The 15404-nt window shown below is 38.7% G+C and overlaps 1 protein-coding gene across 7 annotated transcripts in view; it reads right to left on the reverse strand.

Moving 5' to 3' along the window:
* ETV1 (ETS variant transcription factor 1) overlaps positions 1–15404 on the reverse strand; it is a 64121-nt gene that overhangs the window by 22355 nt on the left and 26362 nt on the right. For 6 of the 7 annotated variants that reach the window (XM_086614363.1, XM_009988249.2, XM_009988250.2 and 3 more), the window contains 3 exons: positions 8712–8841; positions 6965–7153; positions 2899–3146 (listed from right to left, as the gene is read on the reverse strand). In XM_086614363.1, the coding sequence (XP_086470489.1) occupies positions 2899–3146; positions 6965–7153; positions 8712–8841 (567 nt within the window). The remainder of the gene's footprint in view (positions 1–2898; positions 3147–6964; positions 7154–8711; positions 8842–15404) is intronic. The other variant, XM_009988254.2, reaches the window with a different exon arrangement.

Raw genomic sequence — 15404 nt, forward strand, 5'->3', positions numbered from 1 at the left:
TGCTAGATATAGCATCAAATACTAAATACATTTGACTGGCAGCCATGAAAAAAAAAAAAAACCCATGGCAGAAAATAATTGATCGAACATGTATGATGCATTGTGACTTCTAGAAGTGTGGATGGATAAGGAAGAGCTACTCTGTTGACATTTTTCTTTTTCCATTATCTCAAACATTCCACAGTAGAAATTGCATACCTGCAATTACAATTACAACTAATTGATCTGCCATTTCCCATGTCATAATTAATGTCATGTTTTAATAGAGTTATAATCACTCCATAATAATGCTTTTCATTCACCAACTTCCCACGAAGTATAAAAGTATAGTGCACAAAAGCAATGAACTTTTATGAGGCTCTTTCAAAAACATCCCAAAAGGAACATCTCAGTGTATTACAATGAACTTTTTAAATATGTTTCTATATTCTTGTCTGAGTTGCAATAAAATACTGTGCAAAAAAGACTTTTCACTCTGGCGTTCCTCTTTCCCTGAACATCCATAGGTGAAAAATGAAATCAATGATTCAGTGACAAATACATTATGTTTCCTAAGGGGTTATTTAATGTACTCTTAGCAAGGATGGAGAATGATGGTTTCTAGAGAACAGATGGTAACAAGACAAAATATCAGTAGACCACAGTAGTTGACTGCAATTTATGGAGTGTACAGATGTGTCAACTTAAATGCAGTGATTCTGAGGCCAATAAAAGTACTTCCTGATACCAACAGATTAATTTTTCATGACCACTGGTTACACAGCTATTACATTTTTAAAAACTAATTATTCATCTACAAAAGAAACAATTTTGCTTGAACATCATTGCTATAAAATGGATTGTTGTTCTTGCTGGCACACAAAAAAAGGCATGAGAGGACTGGATACAAGTTTGTGCATCTTCCTTTCAGAGTAAAATTTCGTGCTTTTTTCCATAAAGAATATTCTAAAGAAAGATGAATGCTAGCAGCCAACCAAGATTTAAAGTAACAGTATGCATAAGGAGATCCCACTTCCTAGCCAAATATGAAACATGCTTACAAAAGGGCCTTTTTTCAGCCTTTAATTTAGCAGGATGAATAACAGTACTTGTGAAGATTGCAAGGGACTGGCAGTGCCTGAAGCTGCAGTCCTCCATTTATTATCCATTGCCACATTAACTATGCAGACAGTCTCTCCCATGCTGCTCTGTAAGACTAAAGACACATGACTGTCAAAGGGACGTATCTCAGAACCTTCATCAATGAACAGAGTGAGTTCTAGATCTGATCCTTCCTATCTGAACCCATTTTCATCTTTTCTTATATTTCAACTTGGAGAAATATTTCACTCCTGGTCCCCTCCCTGTATAGACCTAACTCAAATTTATCTAAGGATTGGTTCTTTGCTTGTCAAGAATAAGAAAGCAGAAAGCAGCTCTACTTTCCACATTTCCTTTTTCTAACATAGAGAGTTTACATTAAGGCTATCACAAAATACTCCACTAAATAGACAATGTTAAGTTAGCTACAGAAAAAAAAAAAAATAAAAAACAGTTCTCCACTGTATCAAATTGCAAGATAGTTTGTCACGGGCTAAACTTTCAAAGGAGACCTCAACTCAGTTGCCATGTAGCCTTTGGGAAATAAACTGCAAAAGCATCTAGCCAGCAGAGACTGAACCAGTAGGAATGCACTGCAGGTACTGCAGCACCCAGAAGAAAAGAGCGTCAGACTGAAGCCAGACAGGGTCACCCATTCCCCCTGCCCAACTCAGCGTGCCTGTGTATGAAAGCAATGTACCCTGCTCCGGAAGCACAGTAAGGACTCACTGAAATCCCTCCCTTTCAACAGTGTGACATACGCGAATCAGGACAGAGGCAGTGACTGAGAAGCAGCTGCAGAAATTACTTACACCAAAACTGGAAAACATGTTTTGATTGCATTTTCTTGACTCCATACTGATCAACTGCATAGCTGACCTAGCCCACTCCATGCTGTTTTAATCCCAACTTCTCACCATCCCACCCTTCCAGCTTCCTTCTCCTTGTTACTTGGTATTCATTAGTAAACTCCTTTTTTGCTTCCCGAACTCTCTCTCACTTTTTGCAAGTATAATATAAATATTATGTTTAAATCATGGCAAACATTTACATTGTTATTCCTTTGATTTATGTTTTTATCCTTTCTATGGCTTATCTTCTCTATTTTGACCAGAAGCTATTGAGAGCAGGCTCTGCCTCTACCTCCTCTATTTTCTACTGTCCATAGAGCAATAAGGCTCCATTCCAGTCGCCCTATAAGCACAATCATAATAAACATTATTAATAGCAACAGTGTATTCTCTACATCAGCAACCTGGCATCACAGATTATGTACCTCCACAAAACACAGCAGTATGCACAAACTGAGAAGCTGACACCAATTTGGCTGATTCTTCTCCCTCATTGGTTTTATAGCTGTATAAACCCCACTTCAGCGGAGTTACTCCTGATTTAAAGTAGTGCAAGCAAGAGGAGAAAGAGTCCTCTATTTCTGGCAGACAAATGAAAGATCTCATAAAACAGCACACAAATTCAGAGGTCAGAAATGAGATAGTACAGAACAAGACCCCTCTTAAGCAAAGCTCAATTTTGCACCCATGACTTCTTTTTCCCCTCTGGCTTCTTTAACCTGTGCACTTTATGGACAGAGTTCTGGAAAATGAAATCCTTTACAGAGCAAGCAACAATGGCGCAAATAACACTGTACTATGTAGCAATCTTACTACTTCGTAAGCTCTCTCAGACACAGATTAGTTCGGGAGACTTAGAAGCCAAAAGAGTAAGTTTCAATTAATTCATACAGTCAAAACATCAATAGCACTGGCTTAGACTCATTTGTTACTTTACTATGCAGAACGAAAAGAGAGTCTCACCTACCTGAATCATATGCAAAATCTCTAGGTTCCTGTTTAATCATCAGAGGAGGGGGGAAATTTTGACTGGCTGCGCTGCCAACCATAGCGTTGTGTTCATAAACTGGATCGTGGTACTCCTGCTTAAAACCTTGAGGTGGGAAAGGGATGTTTGGCTCGGACATCTGGCGCTGATATATTGGACGTCCTTCCCTTGGCATTGCAGGCAAAGGTGGGAAAGAATTGCAAGGCTCAGAGAGCTGGCGTCGAAATCTACGATACAAGTTAGAGAGGTCATGTAAAGGACTTGAGCTACATTCCATTTCCCAAAGATCTTCACAGGTCATGGTTAGCGGCTGTATCACTTTCTCAGTACCAAATACGATCATGCCAAGTGCTCCCATCAGGATCACTTGCATTGCGGAACAGCAACAAGCAAAGAAACAAATAACTCATCTATTAATACCAGCTCTAAAAACTGTCCCCACCACCATTCTCTTTGCTTTCAACATCTTCTCTCAACAGAAGAGGCAAACAGGAAATGCACCAGCTTCAAACCAGGAGAAAGACTGACATCCTCGGTAATACGAAAGGGGCTTAGGAAGAGTTCTCTGTTCTTTCACTAGTATTAGCGACATATTTCTTGTACTCTAATTTACTCTTACCATTCTTACTGTTACATGCAAAGCATTCTGACTACAAAAAATACAAACATTTTGAATAAAAACTATTGTATGCTGTAACATCTGAAATCATTCCATGGTAAAAGGCCACAGTTCTGTTCCCTCGGGGACAGTGCCATGGGAGATGGACCTGCAAGACTGGCATTCCAGCTCTAACGGGAAGGGAACGTGAGCACCTCAGAAAAAGGACAGGGTGCAAATTTTTGCTAAGAGAAACTATGCTTAAGAATCTCCCCCCCCGCCTCAACTTGTTCCCTTGCTCATTTCTACATGAAAGAAGTCATCCATACAAGCCACGCTGCCATTCACTACTCCCAAATGCTCTTCAGTAGGCACAAAATCTAAGAACTCAGTTTTAAATTAACTTCATTTACAGGTAACACGGCTCAAGAAACTATCTTTGTTGTTTTTTCCACAAAACTTATCTACCTGAACTAAAAGGCTCCAATGTAATTACTTGGACATCTGCAGGTTCAGAAGCATACAGAAAAATACAAGGATGCTATTTTCCCACTGTGCCCTGATGAACTGTATGAAGTCTTTCTGTTGTGAGCTGCAGATTACCACAGTAGTGATAACCATCACTGTAGTAATATTGTGTCTGCACTGATCCACAGCAGATGCAACGTTCTGCCGACTTGTCTTGTGATCGCTCATCACAAACAAGATACACTTTAAAAAAAATAAAATAACAGAACAAACTGTGCCTTTCTCTGCAAATTTCTCACTGTCACACTAAAAAAGAACTAAAAAAGAATCAAGAACTAATTCTTCAGCTTCCTGTACTTTGGATCTGAACCGACTTTGGTTCACGCAAGCAAAAGCAGACATTCTCTTGGAGCAAACTGGGCGAGTGAAGAAGAATTCAGGGGCTTGATTGCATAGGCAATACAATTCTTGACTATCAACTCGTATGTAACATGTTTCTGAAATAATTTAAACTCTGTTAACATCTGTCATAATACTGCTGTGAACTTGGTCTGACAAATATTTACTGTCATAGCTTAATTGCAAATACAGTGGGAGCTACAGAGATAGAAACTATTACAATGTAGTAGGGAGATAAAATTATTTTTTTTAATGTTGCTGTAAATATTATATTTTGCAGTAGAAAGAGTACTGCACTGTAACACTGGGTTTTGTAATTCCACCTACACCTGCAGAAAATAAACTTAGAAACTCAAATGTATTATGAAACAGTTAGGCTGACTGGCACTGCATTCATTTCCCTCTTTTCCTTTTTTCATTAGCCAAAAAAAGAAGCAGAAATTATCATTAAGAACTGTCAAGGAGTGAATCAGAAAATTGCAACTTGAAGTTAAAATAAGAAACAGGCTCACTCACAAAGCCTCAAAGGAAGTTAATAATACTTGTTGTACTGGAAGCTTTGTATGGAATCAAGCCATTTGTTTATACAAGTGGATTTGATTCCTGTTGGTACTTGTTAGGACCACTTATCGTTCATATATTCATGTTCTGTATGAAGATGTATGGGCTGTATGTTCTAGATACTAACACTGTCTTATGCCACCAATGCATGTTCCAAAGAAATATGCCTTGAGTTACAGAATTAAATACAAACTTACATAAATAGGTCATTTATTTAAATGGCATTTTCTGAATACACTCATTGTAGTAGTATATCACCTTGTAAATCCGGAAGATTTGAATTTCACTAAAATATGAAGTACACATTTGCTTCCAACAACTGGAAGTGAGAAGACTGAAAATAAATAAGAAAATGAGGAAATATATCTTCCATCATAATTATACCTTTTTTTAAAAAAGGAGACAAATGAGATTTTTTTTTTCCTGAGTCAGCTATTTTGGACTTCACCAGAACACATGGTGTTCTATTACAGAAAAGAAGCATTAATGCAAAATGCCCTAAAGAACATGAATATCAAAGACAGGGAAGGGGGAAAAGAATCATATAAAGAGCCTACAAAGCTTATGCAGGGCAAGTGTTATGGGTATAGAAAAATATACTAAGGTGTATGCAAAACTCTATAATTACTCAAATTAGGGCTGACATTCAGCTTCTGCAGTCTCTTTACGAGTTGCACTAAAACAAAAGATTTTTTTCATCTGAAAAAACTTATTAGTGCTCTCAGCACAGAAGCCATTTAGCTTCTGGAGATTTCAGTCTCCTGACAACTTGACTTTGGTGTATATACAGAAATACATTTATCCACTATCCTGTAATCAAAACTGCTGCCTGGCTTCACTGGAGGCCTGTGTGGTTAGACCACAGTCCACGGCAGGGGAAAAGACGGTGACTATGGTGGCTGAAGGGGCCGCTTCAGTGTTTCTTCACCACCAGAAGGGCTTGTAGAGAACCTTGGGTGATATTTAAAACTATCTCAGCAGAGCATAAAGCAGCAATATAAACCTTAGTAACCCCCTTCAGAAGCGATCTGCACAAATCCCTGGAGATAATAGCCCTTATTAGAGCAGAAGCAGGCGAATCGCACTCCCAACAACTGTGATTTTCTTTTCAGGTGCTTCTTAATTTGCTACTGTTTAAGAGACAAGTAGAGTTTCTGAACGTATATATCTCTTTACATACAGCTGAAATTTTAAATGCTCAGAGCAGTCACACAACACAGCAGACAAAAACATGTTCATGCAATAAAGTTTAGGATAAATGGAATTCCACAAAAAGCATCTGGTCTCAAAAATCAGGGAAATCCACTGACCATATCTTGCAAAACTGAGCTAAGAAAGATAGTCAGTTGTCTGGGGATTTCTAATATATCAAAACAAAACAGGGTGACTTAAGGACAGCTTAAGCTTTAATTCTAGTCTCTAGCTCTTGTGGCTTTTACTCAGACTAATGTTATTTAAGCACAGTTTATGTTGGCATCTTACTTTGTTTGAAATGCTGTATTTCAAAAAGGGTTGGAAAAATGAAGCAGTAACATCATAACGTGGCCACTTATCTCTTAGATAGGTGAATTGCTTAGCAAGAGGCCAGATATTTATAGCCAGGATCATGCCTGCCAGTGACTTCATTACCTCGTAGGGCTTACTAGCCTCAGGTGAATCATAGAATAGCCCAGGTTGGAAGGGACTTTGAAAGGCTATCTGGTCCAACCTTTTGTGGGAAAGAGAGCCTAGATGAGATTATCTAGCACCCTGTAATAACCCTCACAAGACAGAAGAAGCAGGTCCTTAAAACTCTGCCACTGCCAGGATGAACTCCTAGTGAAGTGCACCAAGCCAGGTGCCAGCCTTTCATAAAACGCACATATTTCTGACACTCTGAACCCTGCTGCTTTTCACACTGGTCCCCCAACCCGAAAGGGGATAGCTGTGGGCAGGGAGCCAGTGCTACCCTATATAAGAGACTTGCAGCCACAACTGAAATACTTTCTGCAGGGGTCCCCCGCATGTTTTGTGTTTTACCTGTGGTCCATAGGGAAGCTGTTGTCTTGAATGGACTGGGATGGAGGGAGATGGGTAGGGAAAACCCGGTCCGGTTTAGGAGTCTGAGCTGAGTTTGAGGAGGCATGGTGCAGTGGTGACACAGGAGTGCTGGATGGTGTTGGTGGGTTGGAGGGCCTCATTCCCACTTGTGGCTTCTGATCATAGGCACTATCAGTAAGGCAAAGGGAAAGAAGGCCAGGTTATTTTCTCTGCTAAAAAAAAAAAAAAAGCAGTAACTACATGCAGAAAAAACCCCACGTGTCATACTTATAAGCTTTTTGTTATAGTTACCTTATTAACCAGTTTGGGGCAGAGGAATTCTTTAATTTACATTGCAAAGAACGCACAAAAAATCATGTTAGAGGCAGGAGGTTCAAAACAGCGTTTTCTTCTCTGGGGCACAGAAATGTATTTTTAAAGGATTCAATCTTACAGTGACATTCTAACAGAAGATACACAAAATACATAAAAGTAGAAGCACCTGGACATGAGCATGAAGAGCCAGCAGTGCTTGTCAAGATTCTTTTTTAGAGCTTCCACAAACCACAAAGTGAGACAGTAAAACAATACAGCTAGAGGAAAGGGATCTGACCCAGAAAAACAATGGTATTCTGGCTTAACTACCCACACTAGGATGTCAGCAGCCTTTCCCGACAGATTTCCACCCCCACCCCCCCTCTTCAAAAATAAAGTGCTGGTCCTGCAAACACACAGATGCTATTTTCAAAGGTGTCCCAAATCAGGAAAGGACTTGAACGCACTTTGATCATCCTTCTTTCTAAACAGGAAAAATGCAGACACTAGGCAGATAGTAAGCACGAACTTGGATACTTTCTTACATCAGGTCCCCTAACACCCATCAAATCCACCAATGTATGCATTTGATTTTTGAAATCAGAATCACTCTTCTATGACTGGCAAAGGTGCCAGTCTTTTTTTAATTCCCCCTTTCATATCCAAAAAGTTAAATGTAAATGTTTTAAGTGCTAACAGTTCTGACAGTACATTAATGAAAACAAAAACTCACAAGCTAGATGAAAGATTCTAAAATAGACTGAAATGTCAATAAGAAACCCTTCACTGCTGACGCTAAAAGTAGTGACACATAAGTGCAAACCAAAAGAAAGTCAATAAAGAATGCAGTAGTATCAAACCCCTCCACCTTCACAAATAATTAAAGCTTTTATTATCTATCCTTATAAAAGAAGACAACTTGCTTTTGAACAGGTAACAAAAATGCAGACCCTAATGAAATACTATTTTAAATTGTAATCACCCGTGAATACACACATATAACACCTGCAAAACTTGTCAAATACCTAATGTGTTGCTCAGACCTGCCAATCTCTTGCCTGTTACACAGCTCTCTCTCTTTCCTAATGTGTGTAATGCATTTTGAAAGTACTTTCAACACAACTCACAGAAAACAAGACACTCCTTCCTTCTATTTCACACTTGCACCCTGTGTTTTTAAAGTCTGTCTATCTCCCATGGAGAAGGAATGGAGAATATGCATTTTGATGAAAAACACTGCTTTAAAATGGTTATGTAAGTGTTTGATACAACTGTAAACAACTCCATCAGTGTTCATCAGCTAAACGCATTATCTCATCAGTCTGTTATCTGCTGAAGAGGTAACTTTTATAAGATCTCTATTATGGTTTTATTACTCTTTGGTCAGTCCTCATTTAAATCAGCAGTTTTCACTGCAAACTGATTGCTTTACCTGACATTGTACAGGCACTTTTCCCCATAACTGAACTTGAATGGTTGCTCTTGACTGCAAGCGGAGCCAAGTTCCGAACATGGGCTATGGGGTTCCTTCTTGATTTTCACAGGGAGACCATGAAAAGCCACTGGAAAGAGAAAGAAAAAGTAATTAAAACCCAAGTACAATAATAACAATGAGCTTTCCCAAGTAAGCTAAACACTGCTAATTAAACACATGATTAATTAAACCATTGTAATACTAAAAACAATATAGGAAATAAACATTTCAAATATTTCTTTGGGTGTCAACTGAAAAATAGACACCAAAGATCCTTCGCATTGGCTATTAGCACTTTTATTGTTTAATAGAATGATGGCCAGGATCCCATCTCATTAGCAGGAAAATAACAGCCCACTTCTATTTGGCTTAACTACTGTAAATGTTGTCAGAGGCAAAATACTTCCCATGCACCAAATGTTTCTAAGTAATATTAGTGAGGTAGCTTTTAGCTACAAATGCAATAGTAGTTCACTTTAAAGAGTGCCACACAAATGACTCCAAAATAAATTTGTCGTGTATCAGCCTCAAGTATATGATCAGTAATCTTTTTGTCCCACAGAATGCATGAAAATTTGCAGTGAAACTTATGAAACTGGATGATTACAAACACCTTTAGCTATAAATAACCTCTGAAAAAAATACACAAGAGATGGCTTCAGTAATTTTTCTCAAAAATACACAAGATAAAATCCTGGCCTCACCAAAGTCAATAGTAAATGTGACATAGACACAAATCAAGGAAAAAAAAAGGACATTCTTTTTTAAAAGGTAAAAAGAACAGAGGGAGTGTGACAGAAATGCAGCATTAATTAGAAGCACAAGTTGGTCTGGATTAAGAAAAAGGTCAAAGATAAAGACAAGGTTAACCAGCATATTAGTTTAAGCCAGCCAACTTTCCTTATTTCATAGCCAACCTTAACTAAAATTAAAGCAGAAGAAAATTCAAAGTTCACTTGACCTAGACCAATCTAAAGTAAGTGGCTAGGATGACAAAGGGCTAAGACAGGTATTTAACAGCTTGAAACACACTCTTCACGTTTTAAATAAAATGAGGTTGTAAATACATTTTTGAACTCCGAGAATCCTAGAGTCAGAGATCAATTTTAGCACCAATTTTTGATGCTGTCACCAAAACATCGCAGTTTGAACATCACGCTCCAGCCTGACAGAGACACTTGTGCCTCTGCGGAAATCCACGTACGTGCAGCAGCCTCTGTTAAGAGAACCTCTGGGCAAAATCAGGCCATTATTAGTCACCACCAAGCAGTATCTTGTCCCTTCCCTTGCACTCAAACTTAGAAAAGACAATTGGTTACACACTGTATATTTTCTGAGACTAATGCACCTGCATACGCACGCATGTGTTCAGTGGGGAGAGGAAGGTAAAGGAAATGCTGTCTAAGTGAGCATCAGAACCAATAAACTCTGATTTATAAGTATCTGTAAGATCTGATTCCAGATTCTGATTCAGGGATTTTCCCACGGTTGGGCAACATTCAGAGAACTGTTTCACAAACGGGTCCTCTCGTACCCTATTACATGACAGCTTCTACTATTGCCTCTCAGCTGAGACAACTGCGAGATAGTATTATGTTATTTGCCATGTATTTTCACAAAACTCACAAGAATTGTCTCCAAAACTGCTATCCAGCTATTGTATTTCATGGATAACAGTCAATTATCTGGAAAGATTACAAAGGAAAAGCAGACAGTAAAACAGGTACACAAATACATACACATAGCACAGTAACTTAAGAAACAGATGAAAAGTGGTCAATGTCACAACAAGATGAGAATTCTTTCTGAATAAAACTGTCTGAACTTGCACTAAAATAAAAGACCATACAGACTTCTTGAAGAAAGATTCTCAAATTTAATAATACAACAAAATGCAGCCCAGTCAGCTTTCCACTGTAATCGCAAAGCGGGCTGACGCCCGGTAGTTTGTTTAAGGTTTTTGCTAGTGAACTTTTACTGCCAATTCTCCTTGCACGTCTTGGTCAGATAATGCACGTCACAACATTTAATGCATACGACAGCACGATGGGCCCCACAACTCCAGGAGGACAGTGGCTCTGACGCAAAGGTAGGCAATCTCTTTGACTTGAATCAGAGAATTAAAACGCGACTGCCACCAGACTCTTTTTTTAAAGCCAGTATCACATATTCGCACAAAGGCCACATGCTGCTCTATTTTTTTATTTTATTTTTTTTTTAATTTTAACTTTGCCACTTCCTCGGAGTTAATCTGTTATGAAAAACTACTTCCCTTATTTATTTTTAAATAACGGGAGTACAGAGACTCCCACACCACAGCCCTGCACAGAGAACTGGCTGGGTATTTCATCACAGCACTGAGAGCCTGAACGTCTGCTAACAGGCAGTTTTCCAGCTCACTGGCACAGGCACAAGTGAAAGCAGCACATTCATTTTGTGCAATTTGCTTTACCTTCCCACATGGAGTTGGTGCATGTAAAAGGCTGTTAAGTACTAAATTATTCCTTATCAAATCACCATCATCTGGAGTCATGATCAACACTAATTAAATTACTTTCACTGAACACGGCTCCAGCCTGCTGCCTCGGCTGCGAGGTACATTTTATTTTGCTTACTGTACAGTCCTAGCAAGGTACAGGGCACAGTGCTAGAAGGGATCTGTGGTGTAGTTTTAATTAAAGTTTACCTCACCTTCCTCCCAGCTTTATAAGCTAGGGTAAAGTGTATCAAATCAAGTAGGTTAACGCCTTCATTTCATTTAGGGAAACATTACAGTCCAAAGTGATTTTATATTGGATCTTTATCTTAACTACGGCCAGAAAGATAATGTAGCTGTAAAATTTAAAGCCTTCCTCGGGCAGTCCCCTGACACAGTCACCATGCTAAGCTTTATCTGTAGCTCCTTAAGTGTACACTCTTACAGGCAGAAAGGAAAAAAGATAGCCTGAGAAAAATACTTAACTGCATTTTTGGGGGGCTTTCTTGAAGGCTACTTGACCTTTCAAACCACTTCTTAAGTGTGGCTGAAGATGACAAACTTATTCCAACAATAAAATTTAACATTCAAAACAGTCCTCGTATCATCACTGAAACCCTCCACCCGTCGCAATTCATTTCAGTGTGACACTCATTTTATAGTGCACCTATTAAAACAGATTTTAAACATACACCGTTTTGCTAAGATGGATTTTATATTATGTTTTGAATCCATTTTCTTTTGAGGAGAGCAAGGTTGCTTATTTATACAATCTAATTTTAGTGCAGCATACCAAGCTACCAACGCATCCAAATTAACAAAATGACATTTCAAACAACCCGCTCCTCACCACTTCCTTCTTCCTGATGGCAAATTCATTTTACTTAACCCCAGAACAGAGTCTCAACCCTATTAAAGTAACGGGCACTCTGCCTTAATAAGGATCTTATTAAGAAGTGACCAAGGGCCAAGATTTCATCCCGAGTGATCACTTACAGATAACTACCTCCCAACTTGAAAGGCAAACAATCTTACAACGAGTATTTAGATGGATGGCTTCAACACCTCATCTCAACTACTGGGGAAAGTCAGGCTTATCGGTATCAGAACAGACTCGATCTGCAGACCCTGTTTGGAGCTCCTCCGAAGCCAACATGCAGCTATAAGGCAAACAGAAGGACTGCTACCATCTGTATCAAATTGATTAAGGTATAATACGTTACTGTATACACATTCTCAGTGCATAAATACATCTATCTATATCTGCAGAGTAGAGGACTTGCATGTTATCCATCATGTGCTGTTGTACAGATCTAGATTTCATAGAAAACAATAATAATTTCCCCATGAAGTAAACTCACACAGAACATGCAAAAACACAGGGTGAAACCTGCTACCCCTTGCTCTGAAGTGCTGTTCTCCATTGCTATCTATCAACAGCCTAATCCCCAAACATTTTGTTCATATCAACACCCAGTTTAGGACTCAAAAGGAGAATGATTTTATTAAGAACTCTGAAATTAAAGGACGAATAAGTTTGTCTTAGAGGAGACTGATTTGTATGCTTTCTAGCCTGAGAAACAGGAAACGTACCACCTCTGTATGACAGAACTGAATCGCTTCTTTTGAGAAAGCCCCAGAAATGCACTGCATCAAACATAAAAGCAGTGGTTTAAAATATTTTTCAATTCAAGAGATGATTATTCAAGACGAAGAAGAAATGAGAAATATTTTAAGTGAAATTGGAAGTCATTTCTCCTTTGAGCAAAAAGTTATTTTATAATTTTCAAACGTCAGGTTCCTGCCCAAAACACAAAATAAAATCTCATTTTACTTTCGGCAGAATTTATTTAAACATACTTTTTAAAAGTATGAAATATTACTGGTAATCCAATGACACAATATTGATTCCACTGACCAAAGAGACAAAGATGTCTTATTATAAACGCTTATAGCGCAAAAGCATTTACTATATGGTACAAATCAACTGACAGCAGCAACCTTGTGCCAGTGAACTCCGATGTCTCCTAAGTAATACTACATCCATGTGCATTAAGCTCGAGGACTTCGTGTACCTGCAGAGAAAAGGAAGTAACTGGGAAGTCACAGTAAGTCATGCCCTAAACATTTCTGCTGCATGTTTCTGAACTGCTTTTCACATTTATGCTCTCAAATCACCACCTAAATCTTGAGTTAGTAAATAAACTGGTTCCTTTTTATGATCGATTGAGGCAAAGCTGTTAATATGCAATGTAAGTTTACAGAGATTTCTTGAACAGATTTGAATAGAGCTGATTTGTTTTCCTTAACTGCAAGATGAAAAGACAGAAGATGTAAAAATATTTAAGGTTGATACCATTACCACTCCAGGTGCTAAACTGATTGAGGTGATCCAAGTTAGTACTTGGTAAAACTTCAAAAGCAAGAAGAGAAGGCCCCTGTACTGATAAAGCCAATACTGTCACACTTTAAATCTATCTCCCAATACACACAGAAATGCAGCAGACACTTCAGATACATCAGAGTCTCTCCAAGATTCTTTTCCAGTACATTTACCTCTGCCAAGCCCTCCCCTTCCCCCAACACACAAAAATCCATTACTAAAGGGTCTAATCTCAGCTATCAGCACAGAGTGCCTTTTATGGAGCCATTAAACCATTTCTCTTGTTTACAGTGCCTGAAGAAAGATGTGAATTATGTCTGTGACAAAACAGGCGATAACATTTCTAAACTGCTATCAAAATGCAAACTGAAATACACTTAAGGATAGGGATCCTAATTCATGTTTTTGCAATTTTCCTCACTCACTGTAACTTAACAGCACTCACCTGATGATTCAAACAAATTATTTATGCTGCAAGTACAACAGGTAGGCATTTTAATTAAAAAAAAAATCTACTTTCAATAAACGAACAGTTTATTGAACAGTTCATGAAGGAGGGTAAAGTGCTGGTTACTTCTTAGATGATAGTAATGACCTAGGTGCTCTTATCAGTAGACATTTAAAAAAAACCCAAACACAACATTGTGGGTTCATATGAGGCCTGAAATGCTCTATTTCTGTAACAGTTACTTCCCATTTGAACCATACCTGCAAAACTAAATACTTTCTATATGACCTTCGAGGTGGGAATGCCAGCCTTTATACATACTTTCTGAAGAGGTTTCAAAAACGTGCATTTCGTTTATAAACAATAGCCTTCTGCGTTCTAGAGGTTATTTATTGATTATTTCTAGATCATTATGATTTAAGATACAGACCTTTGCAGATAGCTGCATTTTGAATTTCAAAAACCATTTAAAAGGCATCTGATTAAAGACAACGAGATGCCAAAGCAGGGTGCTCTTTCCATTTCATTCTACTATACAAGAAGATGAGAAATTTTACCGGTAATCTTTGGGATGCAAGGAGGAATTAGCTGAAGCAGGTACTAGAACAAGCTGACCACTCCTTCATACTCTGCAGGTCACTGCTGCTGCAGCTGAATGCAGCACGCAGCCCAGTATGCTAACAAAAAGTGAAATAAAAACGTCATGTTGGAGAGATGACAGATGAAGGGAGGTAGGAGGATGGAAAGACAGTAAAGGCTGGTAACCGAGTCTTTCCAGTTAAACTGTTCACAATGATTTTGAATTAAAGCCTACACATACAGGCCACTGCAACAGCTGAAGAGAGGAGTGACTGCAAGCATGGATGACTGAGGCAAGATCTGCAACGGTTTTCACCCTAGGCAATTCCTTGCCTAGACAATGGCATAAAACCCCTTTTGTTTCTGACCACTGCAACAGCTGCAAAGATGAGCAAGATTTGAAGACTGTGGACTGATTTAAAAGTGGCTGAACAGATTACACCTACACAGACTCCACCAAATTCTTCAACCGTTTGATCTATCAAAGTCACCTCTATCAGATCGTAGCTGAGCTCCAGTCAACTGGATTTCATTTAGGTCCTGCTCTCTGCCAGATATTGGAAGAAGCTGGTGACAGATTGGATATCTAACACACCAATGTGTATCATCACTGTGGTTTCAGAGACTGTCCTGGCACAGTTTATATAAAAACTGAATGTAGACAAGAGACCTGAGCTTTCACTATCTCACAAAGGAAAGCTGCTAGAAAAGGGGCGGGGGGAATCTAAGCAATCCTGTCAAGTAGTTTTTTGAAGTGCATGATTC

The sequence above is a fragment of the Tauraco erythrolophus genome, chromosome 7, assembly GCF_009769465.1.
Source record: "Tauraco erythrolophus isolate bTauEry1 chromosome 7, bTauEry1.pri, whole genome shotgun sequence".
Classification (NCBI taxonomy): domain Eukaryota; kingdom Metazoa; phylum Chordata; class Aves; order Musophagiformes; family Musophagidae; genus Tauraco; species Tauraco erythrolophus.